Below are 27,541 nucleotides of genomic sequence, written 5' to 3'. Positions count from 1 at the left end.
AGTGAGCTGCAGGTGATGGTGGCTGCTTAATGACCCTTACCCCTACATGTTGCTCTCATTTTGATGTAATGGTTCCTAGTGTGTATCAAACCTGAGAAGGTGTCAAGTGAACAGCCATGCTGGAGCTGGTGTTTTCACAGAATTAACCCATTATCCTTAGATCTTATTCCTGACCAATATTAGCTCAGAAGCCATTCAATCACTGAGTAGCCAGAAACTATCATTCTGACACTTTTTCACAGGATCAGAAGTTGAACTAGAAAAACAGCCAGTGGCTGATGCAAGGGGAAGATTTGCAGAGCTGCTTTTGAGTACCTTCCCGTCCCCAAACACATACCCAAAGTAAATCATAGTTTATTCCTTCTCACACAAGTTTCTTGTAGTTTGTCCTGTGGCATGTTCCTCAGGAAGAAAAAAAGTACCTCTTTGATTTGATACAACTTCCCCACCTATGAAAAATATATAAGCAAAATTGAATTTTCTCCTTCAGAAGAATCTTCTGCTACTGAAAAAGTCAGTTTTCATTTGTAAAATTAAATACCTCCAGAATAAGAATGGGTTACATGAGACCTAAGGGGGAACATAAGGCGAGTGTCTTCTCTTCACCTCCTGAACACACTAATTAAAGGTAAGGCTGGAATTGCTTTGTTAAATGTCATCATTATATAATTGCTTATGGGCTATTCTACCTACAGTTTATGACTGCTTTGTGCATTGGCCCTGTAATAAGATCCCTTAAAGCGTTTCCTATGGCTTTTGAACAGCTGCTGGACTTGCAGAGGGATTTTTAGTAGTTGTTGGACTTCATATTCAACAGTTTCAGTGAGCCACCTCTGATAATATATGATGTACTGTGCTATGAAAACTTTACAATAGAAATATTTGAGGTTCAATCATTAGATTAACATCCTTATTTTTACTAAGAATTAATGGACAATTGTATTGTTTTTAATTGTGGCATCATGTATTTGTCTTCAAAATATAGTAATTCAGTGATTTTCCACTGAATTTGAGCACACACCTTTAAGAGATCCCTAGATGCAGTAGTACGTGGAGCAATCCACTTCCCACCCCATCCATTTCCCTAGCTTGCATGGTGAAGCTCCTAGCTTTGTTGTCTGCAGTACTGAGCCTTCCCTGCATTTCTGTGGAATTTGTGCATACACAGGTAAGGAAAGTGCACAGAACAACACAGATTTGGGACTTAGTTGTGAGCTAAATTGTTCTTTGTTGAAATGTTGCCTTCTGGTTGGTACAGCTGCACTGCTGACCATCAGGGGCTTAGAAGCTTGGAAGTGCAGTGTGTTTGCTTGGCAGTGTTTTTGACCACTTCTCAACCTACATTCAAGCACACATTTGGAGGGCTAATCCTATTCCCAGTGATGGTCTGACAGCATGGTTACTTTAGCACTTGGTTAAACCTTCAGTAATGTTGAGTGCAACTGGTTCATTTACACTGGCTTATATTTGTTCTATGTTATTTCTGTGTACCACACTAATATCTTCACTTATGATGTGCATTTCTGAAGTAAGGATTAATTGAAAACATCTCTGTATAACAAGCTTGCAATTACAATCCCAGGAATTTCCCAGTGGCACACTAAACTGCAGATCACCCAACCAGCAGATGATATGCGTACCCACAACCCCAAAGCAAGAGCAGCTCAGTTCTGCTGCAGTACATCGTTAACACCAGGCTGTGGGGCTGTTGGCTGTCCCAGAAATCTTGCATCCCTTGCATGCAGAAAGCAGGGTGAATCCACGTTTTCTATAGTTGCCTCAGGACTGAGCTTATTTTCAGCAACTAACTGTATAGGCTGGCAAGGATGTAGGAGACTCATTTTTTTTTGTAACAAATCTGCCTTTTTTAAAAGAATTGGTTAGCCTATTGTTGTTTTTTGTTTTTTTTTTTTTCATAGTTTACATTGTTGCCCAAATGCTTAACAAGTGGCCTTACTTCTGAAAAGAAAAGCAGTTTTGGACTGAAAATTTACAGCATAGTTAGCGATACCATTGTATGTCATTGGCACAGCTCTGCTTATATTCAATTGAAGCTTTAGTTACGTGGTGCAATTGTAAATGTCTGTTTATTGTGCTAGCCATAGCCTCAAAAACATGTTGCTTTCGCACAGACCCATTACCTTCTTCAGTGGTTTCCTCCTTCATACAGAAACCACCTCAGAAGCTCTATTCTAGACTTCTTTCCTCTGCAGATCACGTGTTTCCTCTACTTCATTCTTCTTAAGACTGGCATTCACTCTTTTCTAGGTCTGATCCCAAACTCACTAGAGTTCATAGAATCATAGAATATCTCGATTTGGAAGGGACCTACCAGGACCACTGAGTCCAACCCCTGGCTCCACATAGGACCAGTCAAAAATCAGACCCTACGTCTGAGAGCATTGTCCAAATGCCCCTTGAACTCCAGCTGCTCGGGGCCATGCCCAGTGCCCTGTGCAGCCTGTTCCATGCCCACCACCCTCTGGTGCAGAACCTGTCCCTAACCCCCAGCTGCCCCTCCCCTGACACAGCTCCATGCCGTTCCCTCGGGCCCTGTCGCTGTCACAGAGAGCAGAGCTCAGCGCTGCCCCTCCGCTCCCTGTGAGGAGCTGCAGCCACCTGTTCCAATGTATCACCACTCTTTCTGAGAAGAAATAGTTCCTAAAACCCAACTTGAACCTCCCCAGGCACAACTTAAGACCATTTCCTCTTGTCTTATCACTGTTAAGTGGGAGAAGAGGCTGATTCCCTCCTCTCCACAACCTCCTTTCAGGTCGTTATAGAGAGCGATAAGGTTTCCCCTGAGCCTCCTCTTCTTCAGACTGAACAATCCCAGCGATATCCTAATTTGTCTATATACTCATTAATTCCTCCTTTAAGTCTTCCACTTTCTGATTGGAGTGGCCTCCCTGTTGGCAGCTTGAGAATACCAATTCTGTTTTCTTAAATGTATGCATTGCCACCAAACCACTTATCTATGTATTGTAAAAATTCGCTTAAAATGAATGCATTCAAATTAGTAGCTCCAGCAGTTCAAAGTGTTATTTTAAAAGCTCAATAACTTTTCACTTTCTTGTGAAAAAAAAATAAAGAAATTTGTTAGGAGCCAGAACAGTTACTGAACTGACTATCATTTTGCTCTGCAGTCAGCAAGTTGGCCTGGTTGTACGGTGTTTCAACATGTGCTAGACAAAATATGAAATTCCATTGATAAGGACTTATGAAAAGATACACTTATGGCAACATATTGTACTTACAAGTGATAAGTCTACATGTACTGACTCCAAAAAAAAAAAAAAAAAAAAAAAAGGAATGAATCACCAAAAAACAGGCAAAAGAGCACAAAAGTTTGCTATTTTTGGTTTAGATCACTGGTATTCATATAATAATAAACATGCTACATGTTGACCTGGTTTGGAACGCAGAGCAGAAGGGATCATTTGGATCAGCAAGTCTATCCCCTCACAATCACGTGCAACTCATTTTTTAGATATTCAATTCAGAAAAGTCTGTGGCGTAATCACCAGGTTCCATGAGCCTCTGAAAGCTTTCCAATAACCTTAAGATCTGTAGCTGGAAAAAAGCAGGATCATTGTAACTATAGGAGAGGCTAATGGATTCTGGATTCTGCCCAAAAGCTTTTGAAGTCAGCAGTCAGATATAAATGTGAAACATCACAAGCAAATCTAAAAAGAGATAAAGAAAACAACAATGGCAACAACAACAATAAACACAAAAAGCTAAAATTACCTTTGCAAGAAATAGGAAATATGTGGCTTTATTTTCCAGTTACTAACCCCTACTTTCAACTGAAGCTTCCTTTCTTCAGTGAGAAATTTCTGATGTTTTCTCGTGTCTTTTTCCTCTGTGAGTTCACTTACTCATCTGTGTGTTCATCAGCTAAATTCACAGTTCCTCAGGTGGTATGACACACATCACCTGGAATGTCACAGGGAAATCATTCAGAGATCAGAAGCAGCTCCTGACAGTGACAGAAGGTGAACAGAAGGGGCAAAGGATCTCATAAAGCAAAAAACATTCTGTGCTTTCCAAAACTTCTTGCAATACTGAAGTATGTATACAAAGTACACTAAAATATGAATCTAATATATTCATATTGTCTTAAGCAGCTACCTAGAATCCCAACTAAAACACATGCCTGGTAAAGGAAGACCCAAATTACACAGAATACTTAAGTGTGTATAGTTTAACTAGGACTGCAGCTCTGAAACGAGAATGTATTCATAGCTATTGATCATATACAAGACATAATGCAGAAAAGTACTTTTTTATCCACTGGGATAAAAGGCAATATTCTCTATAACACAGTTTATTACTGGTACAAATAGAAACATAATTTCAGAGAAATTTTCTACGTTGACATAGAGCAAAGCATGTTTCTCTGCTGAATTGCTGCTGGCCTTGTTCTCCCTCTTGCCACACAGCTCTATCTCCATCAAACTATTTATTGACCTATCTACCTACATAATGCCTTAAAATTCCTGTGTAAACATACATTCCATATACTTTTTTTGTGTAATGATTGCATTTACTTCTTCAAATTGGTTTTAAAATAAAGCCAGTATGTCTGCTGGAATGTAGGATGTGGAATTACTGCTTTTGTTCTGGTAAGAATGGTGCTACTATGTTAGCAAGTTTCAAGTTCTATTAAAAAAGAGGAACTTATAATAAACCTTGTGCTGAGTCATATTTGTCTCCTAAAAGTAGATTTACATGTTTTGTAGCATTCTCATAGAAATTCCGTACTTAAAATGGAGATGATTTCAATCAAAGTTGGGGACATTTTCAGCTTATTTTCCTTAATTTTGCTTCATTTCACTTCCAAAGGTATTACTAATCAATGTAATTTTCACAATTTCTTTTCGTCTATCTTTGTACCCTGAAATAGCAAAGGAAGACCTCTTGAAAAGGCAGTTTGTGGTACTACCGCTTAGTACTTCACTATAGGCAAATAGGACTGACAAATAGACAGTCTAATTCCATTGAGATGATACGCACAGGAAAATAGAGCTGTTTTATTTTTCTGTTTTTACTTTTGAAAAAGACCTGATGTGTCTCTTTCTTCATCAGAATGTAGGTGGATTATTTTTGCACGTGTAGTGCAAGGATAATATCAAGATCTTCATGCCATGTTTGTGTGAGAAGACCATGGACAGCTAGAAAATTAATGAAATCATGAAATAAGGAGAGCAGACATGTCAACGCGGTGGCTTCTTTGCTACGGGCAAATCTCAAGCTCTAACCACATCTCATACAACAAGCTGGGGTCTCCATAAAGACAGCAGCCACTTAGTAACTCTAATTCCTCATGTGGTGCTGCTGAGGATGATATAGCTTGGAAATTTATTTACGAGCTCAGAGTGGTTATTTTCCCAAACAAAGCACTGCGGAGAAATCACTGTCATCTCCGAGCTCTAAACACTGCCACCCTTCTCATAACATTCTTAAATGTGTTTGTATCTGCTCTGTGCCCATAATCCATCTGATATGTTTTAGTTTGGTCATTTTTAAGATAGAGATGAACACTGAGACTCTAGGAATTGAGGGGAAAGAATATCTGGCTGGTTACATTTTTGTTAGCATTGTTTTATATGAATATATCAGAGTCAAGAGCCTTGAAAAACATTTTTGGAAAAAAATTGGTATTGCTGTTAAAATTTTACATACGTGTTAAGAATCAAGAAATACCCTTGAGACTCCATCATTAGTTTTTTCTTTGTTTTGTTTGTTTTATGTATATTCTAAAGTAAGACACTAGTAAAAACACAATCTTTCTGAGCACACAGTTTTGAAACTATTTTGAAATGATGTTAAGGTTACAAATCAAGTACTGAAAAGTTAGTGGCATTATGGCAAAATTAAGTTGATTGGGGCAGCTTTAATTTGCCTTCCCTATATATATATGCGTGTTATAGAGTCATAAAATCATTAAGGCTGGAAAAGACCACTGAATTACCTAGTCCAACCACCAGCCCATCCCCATCATGCCCACTGACCATGTCCCTCAGTGCCACATCCACACGGTTCTTGAGCACCTCCAGGGATGTGACCCCACCACCTCCCTGGGCAGCCTGGACCAGTGCATGGTCACCAGCTGTTCCTGCTACACAATCTTTGCTGCACAAGTCTCATTGCAGCATATGAATATTGTAACAGCATTAGGACATTTATATTCAAAAGAGCTTCAAGATGTGAAGATAATTTTATCATCCTTGCTTTACACTTGTGAAATGAAGGCACAAAGAGATTAATTTAGAGAATACCCACTCCTGCTGTGTATTTGATAAAAGATACCTAAGCACTTGTGTTTTAGAGAGTTCAGCATTTGTGGGCAGCTATGAGCCCAGACTGTTCTCCAGGACCATGGCTGCAGCTGATACTACTCAGCATTTCTGCAAATCTGTACTGGGGTCTCATGTCAGACATCCAGAAAATGAGGAACACACAGTAAGTGACCACCTGTGAAAGTTTGTTCAAAGGGACTTGCCTAGCATTATTTGGGAACTCTGTGGTAAAGACAGGGTCAGAACCCACTTCTCCAGAGTAGCCTTCAGCCGCTTTAATTTTGAGAGCATCCTCTCTTCCTTATTCGCTAGATTAATTTATAACTTCTGCAACAGATGTGGCAGGGTTTCTGCAGATGACAGTCTAATTTACCAAACAGTCAGCATTAGAGCAAAATTTAATCCATGCACAGAAAAAGCAGAGTCCTTCAGAGGGAAATGTTCTCACAACCTGGGAGGAAGGAAGGGGGATATGTTTTTGATTTTTGCATTTTCTGTCCTTGGAATGCTTCTGCTGAGTCCTGCTTAAATCTTGAAAGTTTGGGAATTGGAAAAGGGCATTGACCTTTCCCCTCCGTTCCTTAACCTTGACCCTCCTTCCCTTGTCTTTTACAGACCAGTCTTCCATTCTCCTTGTCTTTGGCTTATAGTCTTCTTGCCCTGCTCAAACAAAAACTTTGCATCCTCAGTTGCACTCTCTTCATGTATACCCCACAAAAATTAGCCCAAATTCTCCTCTTAAAGTCTTCCTTAAGTGTGTACAGTCCACTGCCTAGGAAGAAGCTGGGAAGGAGCAAAGCATATCTTCTCCGGCTTCACATGCTGACTTGTAAACATTTATTGACTATGGGTGAAGTGATGTTCAGGGGCTTACAGCTTTATCTAAATTCAGATCCGTTTTTGTGGAGCAGAAGACAGACATCCTCAGCATAAAACATGCTGGTGAGATTTTCTGTATCTGACAGATAGCACGTAACTGAACAGTCCTCAAGAGGATGTTATTAAGGACAAAGCAGTTCTGCTTGCCTTGCATTTCAGCTGAAAGTGTTCAACATGAGGCACACAATGGCATGCAAACATAACATTAAGCTAATTATTTCTGTCATTATTTCCATTTTTGGGTCTTTCTCAACATTTATTCAAAATCAGTTTGAAAACAGGCAAGAATTAGAGGTCATTACCTATGTTGTTGTAGCTCCCTGCCATGGGATGGAGTAAAGCTTAATCTCTCAGGCTATGCATTTGAAATACATAATCTTTCTGTTGTACTTAATTTAACTGAGTAGGCTCTACATTCCTTGAATCTAAAAGTTTTTCAAGACTCCGGCATATATTATGCACAGATAATGTTAAGAGCTTGACTTGAAATGAAGAAAGTAAGGCAGACACAGGTCAAAAATACCATTTGATTTGGAGACTGATGTGGCACTCACTGTTTCTCTTTTCCCTGTGCTGTATCATGTTAAAAATATACTTAGCAATCTTCTTTCTCTGGAATCTTATTTACGTTTATTCCTGCAAGGTGCGTGCATTTTTTGGGGGTCTAATAGCATGCAAGGCATTGTATTACTATGCAGTGGTACCTCTTACTGTCCAGTAATCAGGGTCTCAACTTGTTCAGATATGTTAAGCACATGCTTAGTATTAAGTTAAAATGTGCTTCCTATTTGGCATGAATTTAAGGCTACATCTGAAAGTTTTTTGGAACTCTGTCTCTAGCTCTGAACATCTATGAAGTCATCTTAAAATAAGCCACTTTAAATTAAGCCTATATTTATTCTAGGCTCTTGTACATGACTGCATTAAGTAATTAGCCTGCCAACAACTTAAAAGCAATTTCACAGAAGGCAACCAGAAACCCTGCTTGTAAAACCATGATTCCATTTCTCAATCTGCTTCATGCTTTCTGATGTTTCTTTTGTGCCTACCTTTATCAAATGCATCCTAGAAGTCCTGAGCGAGCTGGACTAGCTGAGATCATATTGTAGGTGTGGGCTGGAGGAATTCCATAGGAGACATTTACAGCATCTACATGAGGCTGAGGTGTGACATGGCTGACAAGAATCTTGCTTCTTTGTTGAATTCAGTGATAATTCAACAAACAGATACTTAGCCTTTTATTGTAGGTCTCTTTTAAGGAAACTAGATTTTATAATGTTTATTTGATTCCATGGATTTCTACAGCAGTTGAGAGAAGAGAGAATGGCAATGTGGACAACAAGCTGTTCCTAAATTTTGTTTTAACTGATCTCTTCCCCTTATATTTCACTTTTCTAACCATTTTCATGATGGAATGTAGGAAAAAAACAAATGAACTAACAAAAAAACCCAACTCTTCTTAGACAAGTTACTTGTCAGATTTTACCACTTCTTTTACCCTTAAAGAAACTGAAAAGAATGTGGCCAAGAAGAAGCCATGGCAAAAATACAGTTTAATTTGAAATTTAAAACCATAAATCACTGTTTCATAAAATTCCAATCCAGAGAAAGATTCCAGGGTGAGCAACAGTATTACCAGCATGCCTCCCACCCTACCATTAAGGTACAGGATTTCTGTAATACCAGAATCTAAAAATCCCCAAAGCCTAAGTGCTTCTACAACACTTTCTTGGTAATATAGGAAGTGCTTGTTTGCTAGTGATAGCACTTTATGCCCACAGAAGTGTTTGTATCATCAAAGCTTAAAACCCTATTTGGAGTGGCTTTTAATTTAAGTCATCTTCAGAGCATAGTAGTGAGAGGAATTCTATTTTTAAAGAATTTCCTTTACCACCCTGCAGTTCCTTAAAATGTATTTCTCCTATCTAGAACTAAGGCTGAAATCTGACCTTGTTCTACTCCTTCTGTAAAGACTGAATGTGCTGGCCTTTTTTCAATATGATAATTATAATGCTAATAATGGCTTTAAATAGTTTGTGGATATTAACTATTTTGATTCAGAGCTTCTGACACATTTTCATGTCTGCAGCTGAGATCTATCAATAGGTTACCTCTCATAACTATTTATTTCTATCTTCCTCCCAACCATACAGCTTCCTATTAGCGATAAGACTAGAGGGAATGGACTCAAGTTGCACCAGGGAAGGTTCAGACCAGATATTAGGAACAAGTTCTCTGAACAAGTGGTCAGGCACTGGAATGGGCTGCCCAGGGAGGTGGTTGAGTCACCATCCCAGGAGGTGTTCAAGAAACGTTTAGTTGTTGTTCTAAGGGACATGGTTTAGTGGAGAAATACTGGTGGTGAGTGGACAGTTGGACTAGATGACCTTGGAGGTCTTTTCCAAATTTGTGATTCTATGATTCCTTCCTTTCAGATTATCTGTTTTCAAGTTTCTAATACTCTATTTTTACCTTCTCAGCCCTGTGTAGGAAACAGCTGTTCCCCTCCCTGGCAGGACTTAATCTGTCCCTGAAAATGGACACTTTGTCAGAGGCTTTAGCTGCTAGGCCTTTGGTGGTTACACGCTTGCACAGATCCAAAACTTTGAGGGATCTGTCATAGTGTATGGTACTAAAATGGATGAGAAAGATATCAGAATGTGATTCCACACAGTGAATGCTTTAACATTAAAGGTAAAGGCATATTCAGTTTTTCAGCACATCTGCCTACAAGGGGCTGTTGGCCTTCCTGCTGCATATTGTACAGTCTGGGCCAGGCTATCAGTGCACCTTATCTTTAATTCACTAAACCAAAAATATCTGCAGCAGAAATATTTGGAGGAAAATTCCTATGAAACGTTTTATTTCTTGGCTGAAAGCCCAAACCGATTTCCCTTTTAAGTTTTCAGGAGGTAATGCCAACATGCAGTTTACATTTCTGGTTCTTAGACTTCTGATGAATTTTCTATGGAAGACTGAGTAATACAGAAAACTCAGATTCATGTTTAAGAAGTTTTTTCTTCCACTTTAAGTGAAATTTATTCCTTTTATAATATCTTCATACACTTTCTCCCTATTTTGGAATTATAAAGGAAATATATATAATTCATAGGCTTTATATCAGTATCCTTGACAGTACTGACCTTCATTTAAGGTAAAGATAAGCCGGTACTCTTCTAATGAAAAAAATTTTTATATTCTTATCATGAATAAAATTGGTATTTTCATTTATATGACACTTATTGTTTCTATTATCTTGGGAAACCTAGGCTGATCTCATGATTTGCTTCCACTGCTTTCTGTTATAAGTGCATTTTTTCAATGCTGGTAATTTACCAGAGGATTTAAAGATAATTCAAAGCTTACTTAGTAAAATATGTTGATTTTTTTCTTGTTAAGAAACTTGTTAAGATGTGTCTTTTCAAGAGATGTTTAAGTGGTCTGTATGATTGAACCTGGTATGTGTCTTGTCCACTAGAAATGTTAGGACTACATTACATTTATATTGTTTGTTTCTATATAGGTCTGCTACAGGTCTTTTAATGTTTTCTTTTATTCTGCTATGGACTTTCTAAGATCTTATTCTCCTTACTCATTTTTTCTTTAAGTCTCTGTCCTTCTTTGATTATAAATATTCTGTTTTGAGGTAAATATCATTGTTGTATCCAAAACTTTGGCGCTGGTCCTTCAACATCAACCTGCTCGGAGGCATGCAGAACAGCTATCAGTGATTATCCTGGTTATTCCATATGAGTGTTAGAATAAGAACTTCATGGAACCAAGTACATCAGGCACAAGGAGGACTGTGTGCAACAGATTGCTAGAAACTAGGTCTCCTTGGTTTTCCCCTAATGCTTATCCTTACGCATCCAGTAAAAGCAACAGTCAGAGACAGGATACTATCCAGGTGGACTTTTGGTCTGACCCAGTGCACCTTTTTGTCTCTTCTTAAGCCTTGTTTTTAGCAGCTGCCTCTTCCATCTCACAGTTTGGGGAGCACATTTTGCATTCCCTACATGCACTGATTTTTGACCTACAAAATGAATCCCATCAATTCCAAAATCTTGCGCTGCAGCCAGAAACCATGTTATTACATACTATTATGGATTTTCTTAGAAGGCATGTATATCTTCTGAGAATTTTTCCTGTTCTGAAATCATCACCAACTCAGATCTGCTTCCAGGCTCTACCTGGAAGTATTGTTATTGTGAAACACTTTTGTATTGTTACCCCAGCTGAATTAAAAAGTGTTGTTTTGCAGTTGCCTATTTCTGTAAGCATTTAACTTCACCAGCACCTCTTTACTTGCTTTCCAAAGTCTGTAGACAATTAGATACCTGAATGTAACACAAAAATGCTGTAAAGGTTCCTGTGTGAGACATCTCGTGGCTTAAGGAATTTGATGATACTTCTATATGTAATAGCCATAAGTAGACTGTGGTCCAGCTATAGAAATAAGAGTTTGGGAAACAGTCTTTCTGATGGCTAACTGGGACTCAAACTTAGCTGTCCCAGCTTGATGGTGAAGAAGTGCTGTAGCCTGGATTTGTCGTGTAGATCTACTGCTTAGGGCATTCTCCTCAGTGGTGGAGAATGTGAGGTTGAACTCCATAGGCTGAGGAGGAAACTGAACTCATATCACCACGGCTCGTGGCATCCCTTCAATCACTTAGCATACCACTGCCATATCCTCCAGAAGGGTTTTAGAAGGAAGGAAAGGGTTGGGATATCAGACATGCTTTTCTCTAATGTTTCTTTACTAGCTAGATAAAGTGCTCTTATTTCCTGTGTGGTACTGTGCCTGTTGGTTCTGGTTGGAGGTACAAATCTGTCTCCAGAAGCTTCAGAGAGAGCCTAGGGAGAGTAATGTATGTTCTGCATTCTGGAGACAAGGCGCCTAAAACATACGTATTTTGGTGCCTAACTTGTAACATCTGCTTTTATTGATCTGGCCTGAGCTTCAAGATTGAATTTCTAAGCTGCAATATGGATGATGCTAAGAGCAATTACTATACTCCTGTTTTTTCAGGTTTTCAAAAATAGACACAATTATGTTCTTCCATTCTCTGGAGTCCAAAAGTCTCTGATGCCTAGAAAATCTCATCTTAACGATTTGGGGAGAATGGAATTAAAATAGGGTAATGAATTAATCCCAAATGATCAAAGCACCCCTTGAATCTGATGGCATGTTTCTTCCACAAATAGATAAAAAACATTGTTTAGTTCTTGTTTGGTTTCCCCAGCTTCACCATTAAGAATTATTAAAGTTAAGGTTATTAAAAGAGTGTGTTCTTCTTTCGATATGCTTTTCCATCTTTACCCTTTATCTAGTTCATCTCTTGATGACAGTCTTTCTATTATCCATAGCTATTTTTTAAAAATTCTCTGATATTTTTAATCTTGCCTTTCTCTTGATGGTTTTCCCCAGCAGGATTATTGGCTTGTAGTAGTTCTATCTATTCCACCAATACTCATAACTGTAGATTAATCAAGTCATTACTTCATATATAACTTCAAAATCTTCTTTTAATTTTTTTTTTTTCAATGCATTTGTTATTAGTTCCTTGTGCTTCTGTTGTGGTTTCTGATCTTCTGTCTTCACGGGACTTCCCAGCAGAAACTCACTTCCTTAGGTTATGCGGAGTCGAAGAAGAAACTTCCTGAGAAGGCCAGCTGACATGGACAACTGGACCCATATCTTGGGTCTAGTTGTAAAGTGGAGGGTTAGACAAGGGTTTTCCACAGAAGAGCTGATCTGTCTACTCATGCGGCCTCCATGATAAACTTCTCTTTTTACGTCCCAAAAGAGGTAATTAACTTTTGATACCTAACCTCTGCAATGATTTATCCAAATGCCTGGGATTTTTTTTAACTCTAATTATTCAATCAGTCTAAACTGAATATGTTACACATCTAAAATTTACCTAGGAAACATGTCTTTTAAGAATGAATGGTGAGCTCTCAAATCAGAATTAAGATTTAAACACATCAGTGGTTCAATTTCTATCCTTTACATTAAGATAATCATACATAATTCTGAGATAGTCTAAAAGTAGAGAGCATCTTTAGAAATAGAAATAAATTTTTACTTTAGCCCTATGAAGTCCAGAAAAGTATTAACTCTGAAAGGATTAAAGTAATATTTTAAAAAAATTAAAGCAAGATATTTTAAATCAATATTAAAATTAAAAACATTATTCTGAATCTCAATGTAATAGGCAAAGGTTTCACATTCAAAGGTATGGAAGTGAGTCTGATTGAGATAATCTCTCATTTTAGGTTTAAAATTCAAATTTTAAAACATTTTTTTCTATCGTCTTAAAAAGAGAAAATACTGCATACATGGGACATAATTGGAGAGAATGTTTGGACAAAGTTGTTTTTTTTAAAAAAAAAGAGGATTAAAATATGAAAATGCCACTATGTCTGTCTATCCAAATCTAATGCTTTACAAGGTGGCTGAAGAAACAGCACAAATCAGGAAGGTGGGGAAGAATACGAAGCATTAGTGCTGGCACAGCAAGTTTCACCTTACTGAACTGAAAATTAGACCAGTGTCAGATACAAGCCAGAATCTCTGTTTATACAAATCATCAGTGATCCTTTGGCTTTGGTGGCTCTGTACCAACTTCCACCAGCTGGGGAAAAGATACTGTAAATCTGCCAATAACAACAAAAAAGTTTATTTTTTGCAGTGCATAGATTTTCATTGCTATTTGTAGAACAGTTTGTAAAACAAGAATATTCTCATCTTCTGGTATTTGAATAGATCATTTTGTTTGTCAAAATACATAGACCAAAATCGCCCAACACAAAGGTAGTCTTCAGACATAGTTTCATTATCTCATTTGCTTGTGTGACATAATGCCATAATTGTGTTTTCCATTTTTATGGTGACATTCAGTTTTTTTCCATCTGTAATTCTACACAAATTATCTGATCAAAATCACAGTAAGCAGTGTTACTTAGGCTGGTAGTTAGCATGCTTATTTTTATTTTTTGTTAGTTTAGTATTTGATGTTGTTGGATTTTGCTAGTTTTTATGTGTTTTGAGGGAGAAGTTTCATTGTATTTTGGGGCTGGGAATTTCAAGTACTTTCTGAGGCCAATAATTAGAAATTATATTCCAGACCAATTCAGGGACACAGCATCTGTGGGTTTGTTATTACTGTGAACCTACAGCCATGGGAATTCATGACAAAGGTCATTGCTCATTCAAACTGCTGCATGGCCAGATGAGGATTTGCAAAGGGATCTGCCAAAGGCCAGAACAAGTTTGCAAGGATGGAAGCTCTCTGTGGCTGCCTCATTTAATAATGAACTTATGAAGACTGCTGAATTGGTGGTTGGTCTATTACAAATGGGGCAAATGACTCCCTATTATAGAATCATTTCTAAAAACAGAGGGTCTTCTTCTATTGCAAGTGGTCTGTCTGTGTTACTTGGGCAGTTACAAACTGTCTGACATTCAAAAAATTCTGAGAAAGCTGTAAACGTCTGGTAAGAAAGCTGACAATTTCAAGTTTCGTGCTTCTTTAGGAAGGAGCGGCCTGTTTTTTATTCTACATTTAAACAATGCCTCGTGTAAGAGTCTTCATGCTTTCTAGGGCCCACCAATTGCTGTAATGCATTATTTAGTTTTGATTTTTATTCAGAAAGGTGAAAATGCTTCTTCTATACTAATCTTAACCTGAACTTCTATACTAATCTGAACTGACTTTCAGTGCCAAGCAAGAATGACAGAATGTTCTGAAACTTAAACAATCACGAAAATATTGATGCTGCGGTTTCTAATGGATATTCAAATTTTGCTATCAGGCACATCAATTGTATGAGACATTTCAATAGTAAGTTCTCTTTTTTAGGCTTTTATCTGGAATCTGTCTTCCCATCCAAGGCGAAAAATCAAAACGGGCTTTCTTCTGTGACAGCATTTCTTGGTAGAGGCGAACAAATTGCCTATCTTGACTATACAAAGGGGGTTTTGATTTACCCAATGAGACAGTGATTGCTCATGTTTACATGTGATATGATTGTTCTATGTATGGCACTTTCCCATTTCTTCTGAAAATAAACCTTTTGCTGACCTTCCTTACACTGTAGCCTCTTACCTAAATGAAACATTGTGATTGAGCAATATAATGGCTTGAATTTCTCAACTTTGGTCATGGTTGCATTGGCCCCAGCCAGTAGCTGTGTGGCCAGAATGAATGTGAATTGCCCGGCTTCAGATAGAGATGTTGGGGTATGTAGGTCAGATTGCCAATTAGTACCTCAATTATCAGGATGATACCCACAAGGGATCTTGAAGATACTTTATAATTTTAAATCTGATACATAGTTATACTGCAGAAAAGAACCAAACCAAGACATCGATGTTTATCCACATTACAGAATAAATTTAAATTTATGGAGAGGGAATTAACTGTGTAATAAAATTTTGCCCTGAAATCCAGTGCTGAGTCACTGAATTGAGAGTGCTGTTGATGGTTCATTTTTCTTTATAAACCCGTGTCACACCAGAGAAGTACTATGAAGTGGAACTTGTAGTTCGAAAAAACATGTACATGTATTAATATATTCCACTAAAAATAATTTTTGAAAGTTTGTGGTGTAAATTTTGAAAAGGCAACTTGCATCTGAAACAAGCAAATGGTGGTTGATACTAACATTGGCTTCAATTTACTTCCACTCAGCGTTCATAGGCAGGTGCAGGCTATGACTGTCAAGACAGTTCTTGACTGAGGAAATATAGATAAATATTGTAAGAGGCAATTACTGTTTTACAGAAATGTCATGCTATATGTTAACAACATTTCAAAATATGTGCCTCTAAAAGACTTGGCTGCACAGAGCTATGGCATGGAATATACTATGTCAGTGGTAAAAAGTTTTTGCACTGAAAAACATGGATAGTCCTCATCCCAGAGGACGCAATATCATGAGTTGGGCTGCTCAGGAAGGGTGCATCAAATCAGGAGCTACAGCTTAACGAGATCTTTACTAAATGCTTTACTAAATGCCTTAGAGCTGGGCCTGGGATATAAACCTAAGCTGTGAAGCAGACTTCTGAAATTCTCCAAAACTTGTATTTTGGGATCCGGTTTGGTCTGCTTCTGAGCAAAACAGGAGGTTCATCTAAAACTTGAAGGTCCGCTACAGTCTATTTGGGATAGACTGAGGATGTATGATTTTGTCCTAGATGTAACATACCAATCTGTTAGGATACCGATCTGTTAGGATGTCTCACAGCCAAAAGGAATCTCTTCCACTGCCTAGAATCTTCATGTTTTTGTTAAGTAGTTACAATGTTTAGTTTTATTTTATTTGTTTAAATCACCCTTTTCTGCTTAATGAAGGCCACGCTAATACTGTTCTACACCTTTACTCTCAAAAAAATTCCCTTCCCAGAACACTTCCCCAAAATCAGCTATTTAATGCAGCCCCTTTGCCAACCCATTGCTATGGGAACTCAGTCTTTCATTTATGTATGAAAACAGAGAAAATCTTGTGTGGTGTGTAGAGCTGAAATTCTAGGTAAGTGTTCAGATTCATTTTTTAATTTATTTATGGTGTAACTTTTTCTTTTTCTTCTTTTTTTTTTTAAGATGGATTCAGTTTTGTAATTGGTACGATCATTCAACAGTAAATTGCTGATAGTGATACTTTTCAGTACCCTTTCAGGCTTTGAAAAGCATCAACTGAAGATGCTCTGTCAAGGTTACCACTTGTCAATTTGAAGTTTAGGTTAGACAATTTTAATTTTAATTGGCATTTTAAGGAAAGTGAATTAATTAAAATTGTGGTAACTATGATCTTTATCCATGAGATTCATGTCTTTAATTTCTACAGCTCTATATTCGAAGAATCTGGCAACCATTGCAAGTAAAGAATTAATTTGGTCTGTTCTGGCTTTATAGTGAAATTAGTTTGTTGAAATAATTGCTGTGCTGAAATCAAAGAGAGAAATCCCATTGGCTCTGGCAAGGTCAATTGACTGAATCATAAGGATTTCACTTCACATGCTGAGATCTTTCTGACATTTATCGTCATCAAGATTTTAAAAAGCTTTTATGAATGTTTATAGTATTTATTGGTGTACTTTAATATATGTATATTCAGTCTAAAGTATAATTAGCAGGTTAGAACATCCATCTTGAGTCTTGGCTGAAAATACTTCTCTCTTATATTTAAGCATCTTTTCTCTCCTTTGCATTTTAAAACATCACACATAGATCAACTTTGTTGTCTGCTGAAATCACTACCAAAATGTCTATTTTTTTCAACAGACTATAATCAAAGCTTTAATGAATAAAATAAAAAATAAAAATATATTTTTATTGTTATTTTTTACCATTTTGAAATATTAATGTAAATGAGAACAGGAAAAAAAGAGCTGCAAGTTATGAAAAACTTCAATTATTATAATCTGTAACAAATGTAGACAATGTCAATAAGAGGTAATAAGGAATAGTTTCTGAGCAATATTGTATATAAAAGAATACTCTGTATTAAGATATCTGAAAAACTGTCTGTCTACACTGTTTATTAAACAATGAAATTTGTTTCTGGAACTCAAACTTACTCTGGGAGTTTTGTATATTCATATATAGTCAGCTGCTAATCTACGTAATGGAAAAAAACAAGTTTGTTTCTACTATATCTGAAGAACAAAAAGATTTAAATGTTTTCATTTAATTCTAGTCAGTATTTTCTTTGAGAAGGTTGTAGTGGAGGTAAGACTGAATGTTGGCAATAACTCATTTTCATGTCAGGTAGTCTTTAAAAATATGTTTATGATGATACTGATGGTAATCTAAATGCTACAGAATTAATGAGATTGGAAACACCAGTAATGAAAGATAGTATGAAGTGCAAAAAAAAAATGTTACATGTATTTAATTGCATTAAAATAAAATACCACTTTCTAATCCTAAATTTCTTTTATCTATATTATTTTCTATTATTTCATCACTAGTTAATTTTCTTTATGCTGAGATAATTATTGTTTATTTTGAAATATACAACTTTATTTTTTTTTAAACAGGATTCAAGTTTGATATCTAAATAATGGTAAGTCTACAAAGCCATTATTCTTTCGTTACTGAGAGCTTCAAATACACTACAGAAAGCTCTTAGGTCAACTCAGATTTTGGGAGGATTTTTTTAGCTTTAATTGAAATACATGATGTTCTAAAATGACAGTAAATTTTACTGAAAATCCATGCTTTGTCTCCTACATTGGCATAATGTGACATTTTCTCTGCATTAGCAATTCCTGATTTGCCCATAATACTTTTTGTCATGTTGATGTTATTGAATGATAATATTGGCTTCATAAATCATGTTAAACAAGTGATATATACCTCTGCACTAAATCTATAAAACGGTAACACCCTTTAAGTAAACTTCTGCTGCAAATCACGGAAATGAACCTTGAAACATTTGCCTGAGTGAGTAATGTTACCCGTGAGAGTTTTCCCACTGACCTCAAAGAGGCTTCTCATAGGAGTGAGAACTTTCTCACAATAGTAAAGATTCTGGTAATGCTTAATTTTCTGCAAAATACGTATTCCAGGAGGATGGTATGATACCTGTGTATTCTATGTAATCGCTGTATTTATTTGGGATTGTCCTACTGATGGTATTGAAGAATGCCCGGTCTTTACTGACTTTTGACAGAAATATGTTCTTGCAGAGTTTTCCTGATCAAGACATACTGGGCCAAGCTTTTGAAGATGCACTAGAAGTACTGCAGCAGCATTCGGACAGAGAAATGCAATACTCACAAGGTAAAGAGGGAACATTGCTTTATTTTACTTACAGCTTCATATTCTTAGGGAAAAGCGTTTCCTAAAACATGTGGCTGGGAGAGTAATTTCCTAGAGGTAGATTAATGGACACCTGAGGAGTATGATGCCTGTGGCAGTTTGGAACTAGATCAATGAGGCGCCTTCCAACCCAAGACATTCAATGATGAAAAAGAGGAAGAAGGGTTGGAGGGTTTCTGTACCTGGCACTGCCCAGAGTGGTTTGCATCTTCCAAGCTACATCACAGGGAAGTTACTGGACAGCCCCCCTTCCTCTTCTCATCCAGGACTAGTCGAGGTGTATTGAGCTCAAAACAAAATGTATAAGACCAAAGTGCAACAAGCATATTCGAGTTTTAATGTTTGAACTGAAAAATTCCCTTATGTTACACTGTAAATAAACTCATATAGGAATGAATTCCAGTGCAAAGACTAAAAGAAGACAAAGAATTCAACACATGAAATTTGTTTCTGTAATTGCTTTTTTACATTAAGATACAAATGTTATGTATTTTTAGACAGAGTCTAGGTAATTAGTAGAAAAGCTATTTTCTTGGCTTCTAGACTAAGATTTATGCATTAAAAAACATAAAATATAGGTAAGCTGCATATTGCTCCAGTTCAGGCAAGATATTTGCAATTAAAATGCTATAAAATTTAAAATATATCTGTGTATGGCGTTTTTATATCATGAATAGAAATGGAAGGAAAGTAAAAAGCAAATCCTCTACGTCCAGAACATATTTACTGTCTTCTGTGAGGAATGTATTTCATACAAGAAAGTTTATTTAAACATTTATCTCAGATATATTGAAATGTAAATAAGACCAATTGGCTCATAACTTCAGCTGTTGTTAATAAGTTTTTGCCTTCACTTCAGTGGTAATTTGCACACTGAAGTATCCACTATATATAAATGCTCACAGTGTTCCAGCCTGTATCTGTTGTCAGGACCAACAGAATGACATTTAAACACTTGCAACTCAGATTGCAGTTACATCCCATTGCTCACACACATTGCTCCACTTGCAGTAGTTGTACTCTCCAAATGTTCTGACCACCCACAGCACATAAATTCTTCCATTGCCTTAGTCCAGAGTCCTCTTCTGCTTCTTTTAAACATTCTGAAGTCTTGGGCTCCTTCTGAGTTTCCTTTCAGGCACTGCAGATGCTATGAGAAATTCTTTTTTCCTGTAACTGATTTGAAGTAGTAATGCTTTTGTATAACTGAGACAGTATTGCCCAGCATCATATTTACCAGTTTCTGTCCTTCATTCATGTTTCTATATTCTCACTTGCATTGTACTAATGACTTGCTGAAGAATCATGTGTTTCCTGTTCAAAATATGTATAATAATATTTTATAATTATCCCACTCCCTGCATTTGATGATCAGTTTGTCCCTCCTTTTTTCTATTAAGCAAACTACTTCACAATACTATGAAATAACTGACATTTTATCTTAATGAACATAGCTTTAGATCATGAAGGTAAGGAAAACCAGCCTAGGGGCATGGTTAGCAGTACCAATATAGGTAACTGTATGCAGGTTATGTTGGAAAACCCACTGGCATGAAACGTCCTGGCTATCGAGAGTTTATTATCTAGATGGCAACAATAGGATAACTGCATTTTGACAGGGCCAGTAGTATGCTAGGTTGTTTGTTGCTGTTGCTTTTGGGTTTGGTTTGTTTTTTTTTTTTCCTCCTTTTCTCTTTTTTACTCAGTTTTTGCTCCAAATTCTCAGGTTATAAAAATTGCCTGACTGTGATCAACCATCATCCCCACCTCCGAGCAAGTCCCAGCTACTCCGCAGTACCCTCTACAGAGGACCCAGGATATAGCTGGAGAACTGTGATAGTAAGCAACCTAATTACTATGGATATAAACTGAAAATTGGTTGACCGTTTGTGATTTCTAGTAAAAATAATTATGCTAACTCTATCATAAACTCGGTCTGGCCGGGCATAATTCAGGTGATACCACACTGAGACATAGCTGCAAAACATATTTAATAGTCTCTCTTCAGGAATCATTTTAGCTGTTTGGTGCTATTCTGTGGTTCATTATGTAAAATGACAGCTAAAACAAACTTTAGCCTGCAGAGCCCATCTTTATTCTGGAAGCGTGGCCTGCAGCAGTGGTGCAAAATGGGTGGTGCAGGGGAGATAATTTCAGGTAAATGAATTCCACGAAAGCCCACTTTCAACCAGCAGATTAGTGAAAACATAACACAGGAATGACAAAGTCTCTTCTGACACAGTTCAGGTGGCCCTTGTCTTTTACTGACTCTGGAAAAAATGTCCACAGTTCCTCTTCTGCTTCCAGTGGAATGGTTGAAGATGCAGAGTGAGGCAATTACTCTGATTTCCCTCGTCTCCTCTGATGGGCCATCATTCCAATTGAACATGCTGGTGCACCATTTTACTGATAGAGTACACTGCATGCCTTCGTGGCTGTGAAAAGTCGTCTGTGGGTCAGGAGACGAAAAGTTGCATTTATAAGGCTTCAGGTAATTAATTCTTAGGTTGCTAACTCTTCATTGTCTTAATTCTTGAAGAACAGTGCCGCAGATTTTTATGCAGAAGATTCTGTCTACCATACGCTGCAGAATACCCCAGAAAGCCAAGTGATGCATGCTGCTGCTGTCCAGCCAAAAGCAGGGAAAGGTGTGTAGAAAGAATATCTCTTGATAAGTGCATAGTGTTAATTTAAAATTCCCTTGATGATAGCTGTTTTTATGCTTTTTTGGCTGACTCCACTTGAGTGCATATCTCTTTTGTAGAGAATATGTCAGGTATCAGTGGTCACCGCTGTACTTCAGTTGTTGCAGTCGTTCTCTGTTTTTCATACGGGACTCAGCATCCTTTCTATGACTCTACTGGATGAGATTTCCACAACTTCCACTCTGAGCTATCGTACCTACTTTTGACTGTGGGGTCATTTTGATCAGCTTCCTAGTTTTCTTGCTTTTTGAAATCCCCTTCTCTTGACTTTAACCACATGCTGTCAGTTTCTGGTATCATCCCTTCCCACTGATGGTGGGTACTATGGTTTCTGTTGCTTAATAGCTCAGCTACTACAAGTTCCTTAGGACGATGTGAAGAATAATTTCTCCTTTTAAGTTCAGGACTCCTAACTCTTGTAATTCACTGCTGCAAACACAAACATGCCAATCCAGAAATGTTGCTCTTGTAAGTCTTACCCAGTGTTGCACTAGAGAATTTCATGTGTCATTAGCTGAAGTTACTTTCATTTGTTACTGCTCTGTTAAGCTTAATTTCCTATTTCATGTTTCTTTTACATTATTATCAATCTATTTGCTCTGTGCCCATACAATTTTAGTACTCTTGAGCTCCTATTGATGCATGAGAAGTTATCTGTACAGTAGCAAGTAGTGTGGCCTTTTAGGAATAGATCTGTTGATGAAACAACCAGCACTGAGGCTCTAAAGTCCGTGTTTAATGTGTTTCACAGTGGTTATTAGGGCTATCTCTAGGATGGCCACAAGCTCTGAAATCTACAGTGACTTAAATGTACTTCTGGAGAGCAATTTTGAATCTGGTTTCATCTGAAACAAATCCAGTTCATGCACTTCAAGACCATTCCTTGATAAGAACTAAAGCGTGGTAAGTGGAGACAATCAAGAGAGAAACTTCAAAAGACACATTCAGAGAGAATGTCTGGCCTGATGCTGTGCAACAGCTTGAGGACAGGTAGTGAACACTGCTGACTTATGCAATGTGAAGATCCACGCGCTAATCCCAGCTCAAATTGGTGTGTCCACATGGCATAGGGCTTCAGTGATAATAGCTGAAGTATGGAAACATATCTTCATTTGCACATATGAGCCCGTATGCACTCTCAAACTAAGACATCAGCTGGAGAAATCAAGAAGTTTTTGTGTTTGTGTCTAGAAATAAAAGCTTGGACAGAAATGACAATTGAACTAAGAGGATAGGTACCATGAACTCTGAGATGCTGGTTACATACGTGGTCACACAATCGTTTTCCTGCAGAGACTCAGTCTGCAGTTGCTAGAGGCTCTGATGTACAAAACAAACGTCCAGATGTCCCCTTATTTTATTCATTCTAACATAGGTTCACAGGACTATAGGATAACTCAGGCTGAAGGGGATCTAAGGATGTCACCCACTATGATTCAGGAGTGTTTGCTGTGGCCAGGCAGTCCTCTTCATCTGTTTGCTTTTAAGCCACTCATTTTGGTAATATTATATGTATTCATAGTAAAAAATGTACTTCCAGCTACAGGCCAATTTTTATTTAGATCCTGAAGATTTATAGTTTTTTTGGAAAGTACCTCTGTTTTCAGGATCTTCTTCTTCCTAGTCTGGCCACTTCTCTCCTATTTCCTTATCACCAGAAGCAGAGTTACTGTCATCCCTAACAGATGTCTTGGCTCGACCTCACTGTTCCTTAGCAACTGTCTCTTTTCCCCAGCCTTTAGTTTAAAATAGCCATGAAAGACAAGACTTTAGGAAATTTAGGTGCAGCTGCTTGTTTCCACTTTTGTTGAAGTGGAAGCCGTTCTTCTGCATATACTCTTCTTTCTGCAAAATGTTCCTCTTTGTCTCATAATCTTCAATTCTTCCTCCTTATGGCAGCTTCTTGGTCACCCTTGGCTCTGTGAAGGGAACTAGGAGCGCTTCAAAGAGAGGGACCCACAAGACCTAAGCGAAATTAAACAAGCCTTACTAGTAATCTTGAGTGCTAAACTTGTGGGAAGGAGAATTTACTTAACTGACAAATATTGCTTTCTTTATTCTGCACTGGAAGACAAGTTGAAATCTCTGCATGCTTTTAGAAAAATGCTTTGTACAAGAAGGTGTAGCTCCTCATTGACTAGATGAGGCTTACAACACAAAGCTAGCTTGCTATTCCTTCTTGCTCACTCCTCCTTATATGAGAGACTACACTGCTTCCTCAAAACATTCATGAAACAAACCTGTCAAAATTGGTTCATCCTAAAATCTTTGGGTTTTGATTAAGGGGAGAAAGTATTTATTAAAAAGCATTCAGATTGGATCTCCAGAACTTCTTGCCAGCATTGCCTGAGGACATGATTTCCTGCAAAGTGTCTGAAGACTGCTAAAAGTGGCTTCTGAGACCTAACATACACCAAAGTCACCACGTATTTGTCATGATCTACTAATAACTTGCTCTTAAAATTCTAATCACCAAATCCCTTTCTGTCACCACAGATCTGTATGTTATTTCCCACTTGCTGTTGCTGGTCTTCCATTTAATACATTGAACTTTTAATTGAATATATCAATATTTTAATTTTTATATGAAGTTTATATTGATTTTTAATTGTTGACAGGTTACTAGGCTTACCTATGCTTTTGCCTGTGAGATCCTTTCCAGGAATAAGACAACTACTTGTCTTTTAAAACAAGCAAGAGTCTATTCTGACCTTTTGTACTTTATTTCTTAATAGGTAGAAAAAAACTTCGTCTGTTTGAGTACCTCCATGAGTCTCTGTATGATCCAGCCATGGCAAACTGCATCCAGTGGGTGGATAAGCCCAATGGTGTCTTCCAGTTTGTCTCCAAAAACAAGGAGAAACTTGCAGAGTTGTGGGGAGAAAGAAAGGGAAACCGCAAGATCATGACATATCAGAAAATGGCCAGAGCACTGAGGAATTATGGAAGAACAGGTGAAATTATTAAAATTCGAAGGAAGCTGACGTACCAGTTCAGCGCTGTTGTTTTACAAAGACTTGCTCCGTCCTATTTCTTGGGAAAAGAAACTCTTTATCATCCGTACATTCAGCCTAACCAAGAATATCAATGTGCAGATGACTGGATCAATTACAACAGTTATATGTATAACAATGGTTATGCATTACAGCATGCTAACAGCTAGATATCACATAAACAGCTCGTAATACTTTTCAGCACAGGAGCTCTTCTCTATACATAGCTTTTCCTATATTATGTCATGCAAACACACGAAGAGGGCTTAAAATGATCTTTAACCTACTTTTGTTCCTTTTGAAGTTACCAATAAAGAGCCATTGAATATCAAAGAAAAACAGCAGCTGTAGGCTAGATTCTGTTCTCTATGGCATTGAGCAAAGGAAGTACTACAAATTCAAGCTAGTACATCCAAGATAGGGATCAAGACTTTTGTCTGCAGTCTGGATCAAAGATCCCATCCTGACAATGCTCACTCACTTCATCGGAAGTTCTGTGCATATCCCCAACTTTCCAGTCAGAATGCAGATGCTGTTGTACCGTAGTTCACAATTGGATGCATGTGAATTAGAAAGGGAAGAGATTTGCCAACTGTGCTAAGCTACTGTCTGCTTTTTCATCAATGCTCCTTAGTAAGAGATGATTTTTGAGTGAATCCCTGGCTGAATTATAGAGTCCACATGAAGGTGCACCTGTTGTCCAATTAATCCTTAATCAGTTATATTAACATATTTTAGCACAGATGACACCTGACACATGGTATTAGGATCACCAGGTGTGCATTTCACTGTTGTCAGGGGATTCTTTGGGAAAGAGACCATACTATGACAGAGTTAGCAAAGGATTATACTTTTTATGAAGTTATTTACAGTTCTCCCTCACTAATGTGAGAAGCTGCACTCTTATCCATCAGTCCTATACTCAGCTGATGAACTCGGCTTTGTTATTAATAACCACCTTTGGAGTTATAACTTTATGTATAGAAATATAGTATTGCTTCTCCAACTATTTTTCTGTATGGTATTGTTGCTGAGAGACTTGGTGATTTTACCTCCTCTTCATGGAGAAGAAGAGTAAATTTAGATAAAAAAAATAATACTATCCCCTTATGCCAGGATGATATCAATAAACATATTCTTTCTGATACTTCTATTCCGTTGCCAGCTTGTATCATCATATGGTTTGGCTCTTGTGCTAAAATACTTCCATTTGACTGCATTCAGCTTCGTGTTCTGCATTTTGCTTCAAGTGACTGCAGGTTCAGGTAAAAATAAAAACAAAATTGATTTCTTTGAAGAGATATAAATGGTGGCTTGATATGTTACACAAAATTCACTGACTTTAATAGTTACTACTTGATCTAACTCCTGCTTACATCTACAGGGAAATCATTTATGTAATAGACACAATGCAACATACTCCACTCAAACAAAATTCAAGCTTTTGTGTTAATACTTTGGTAAGATGAAGGACGTGTACCCTTAGAAATCTGAGTTACAATAACAACACTAAGACCCAGGTTTTTTGTCACTGAACACCTCTCAAAATAAGAAGGTCACAACTGTGCCGTTACCATTTTGAGTGTAGTTTTCCATATGCAAACTTTTCTATACAATAGACAGAAGATGCCTCTAGTTGTATATAATTGAGTCTGGATTCTGCTGTAGCACTGAATGTAGTGGGACTTTTACAAAAGACTGAGATCTTTAAGTCAGGATGCTCTCACCGTGTGAGCACTTACTTAAATAAAACATCACGAATTTCATAATGTACATAAATTTGGTAAGAAACTGCACATTTATTTACTAAACTTCTGTCACTCATTGCAGTCTGTGTTATTTACAAGGCTGGTAACATACACTGCAATAAGAATCTACTTTGCATAAAATGCTCACTTTGTCAGCGTGTTTGGATTCACTTTTCTCAGCCTCATCTACTTGTTAAGGAAATAAATACTTTTTTTTTTCCATTCCCTTACCTTTCAAATCAAAATTAACTTATAATCATTAACATTTGCTTTGATAAAACTGGTAACCATGTAAGAAGTTATAGGTGCATTTGAGAGAACAGCACAAAACTGGAAAAAAAGCACAGGATGAAGGACCTGAGGGAAGTTCAGGCAGAGAAAAAAATGAGAGAGTCATTGTATTTGTAGAGGGGACTTGGGGTTAGGTAAAGCAAAGGAAAGAGAAGATTATGAGCCAGAAGGCTAGAGGGAGAATAAAAAAAACAACAAGGAAATGTCAGGGGCTGCTTTTTTTCATCTTGTGTTTGTAAACATGTGGGAACAGGTAGAAACTAAACAGCTTGGATACGTGGATACTATAGGAAGGGAAGCTAAAGGATACTGCGCATGAAACGGAGGGTACAGATTTCAGGCACAGGAAAACTGCGGACTGACAGTTTTAGAAAAAGATTTATTTGAAAAAAAGGCAGTACCAAAATCAAGTACCTGGAGAGAAGTTCCTACTGTGGTTCTGTGGCTATACATTTGGATATTTTGCTGAGTAATACACTAATATTGAGCTTATATACAGAAGAGATTCTTGAATGTTAGCAATTCTTTAAGCCAGGTTAAACCATAAGGAAAAACATAAGATGACCAAATACTTGAAATGTAGGCTTAGACCTCCTGAAGTCTGAAGCAAGGCACATCCATTTTTAATGGAGCTCTTAACCACAGAAAAAAAACACACCCAGGGATATGGTGGATCCTTTCTTTTTGAAAACTTTAAACTAAGGCCATATCCATTTCTGAGATGGGCTGTAATGGCACTGTTCAGGAGTTAGAGTTCGATTCACCGTTGTCAGTGCACAAATCTGCCAA

At 37.4% G+C, this 27,541-nt stretch overlaps 1 protein-coding gene across 6 annotated transcripts; it reads left to right on the top strand.

Annotated features, from left to right (window-relative positions):
* SPIC (Spi-C transcription factor) lies at positions 481–26,687 on the top strand. Of its 6 annotated transcripts, none has more exons than XM_021387709.1 (6): positions 481–628; positions 18,232–18,257; positions 18,883–18,976; positions 20,742–20,854; positions 21,555–21,663; positions 24,456–26,686. In XM_021387709.1, the coding sequence occupies exons 2-6, from the start codon at positions 18,255–18,257 to the stop codon at positions 24,881–24,883; spliced, it is 747 nt and encodes a 248-aa protein (XP_021243384.1). In that variant the 5' UTR covers positions 481–628; positions 18,232–18,254; the 3' UTR covers positions 24,884–26,686. The 6 variants fall into 6 exon arrangements, with proteins under 6 accessions (XP_021243384.1, XP_021243401.1, XP_021243370.1 ...); XM_021387717.1 differs by lacking the exon at positions 481–628 and adding an exon at positions 12,827–12,993; XM_021387703.1 differs by lacking the exon at positions 481–628 and adding an exon at positions 13,571–16,721.

The sequence above is a fragment of the Numida meleagris genome, chromosome 1 (assembly GCF_002078875.1).
Source record: "Numida meleagris isolate 19003 breed g44 Domestic line chromosome 1, NumMel1.0, whole genome shotgun sequence".
NCBI lineage: Eukaryota > Metazoa > Chordata > Aves > Galliformes > Numididae > Numida > Numida meleagris.
The sequence above is the reverse complement of the archived record's forward strand: the minus strand, read 5'-3'. Positions and strand labels throughout refer to the sequence as shown.

What these genes read in the sequence shown, in the direction of transcription:
- SPIC (XM_021387695.1), top strand. Translation starts at nt 12,961, where the DNA reads ATGATAAACTTCTCTTTTTACGTCCCAAAAGAG. An exon ending in CTTTTTACGTCCCAAAAGAG is followed by an intron (nt 12,994 to 18,882) that starts GTAATTAACTTT and finishes ATGTTCTTGCAG; the next exon opens with AGTTTTCCTGATCAAGACAT. An exon ending in ATAGCTGGAGAACTGTGATA is followed by an intron (nt 20,855 to 21,554) that starts GTAAGCAACCTA and finishes TAATTCTTGAAG; the next exon opens with AACAGTGCCGCAGATTTTTA.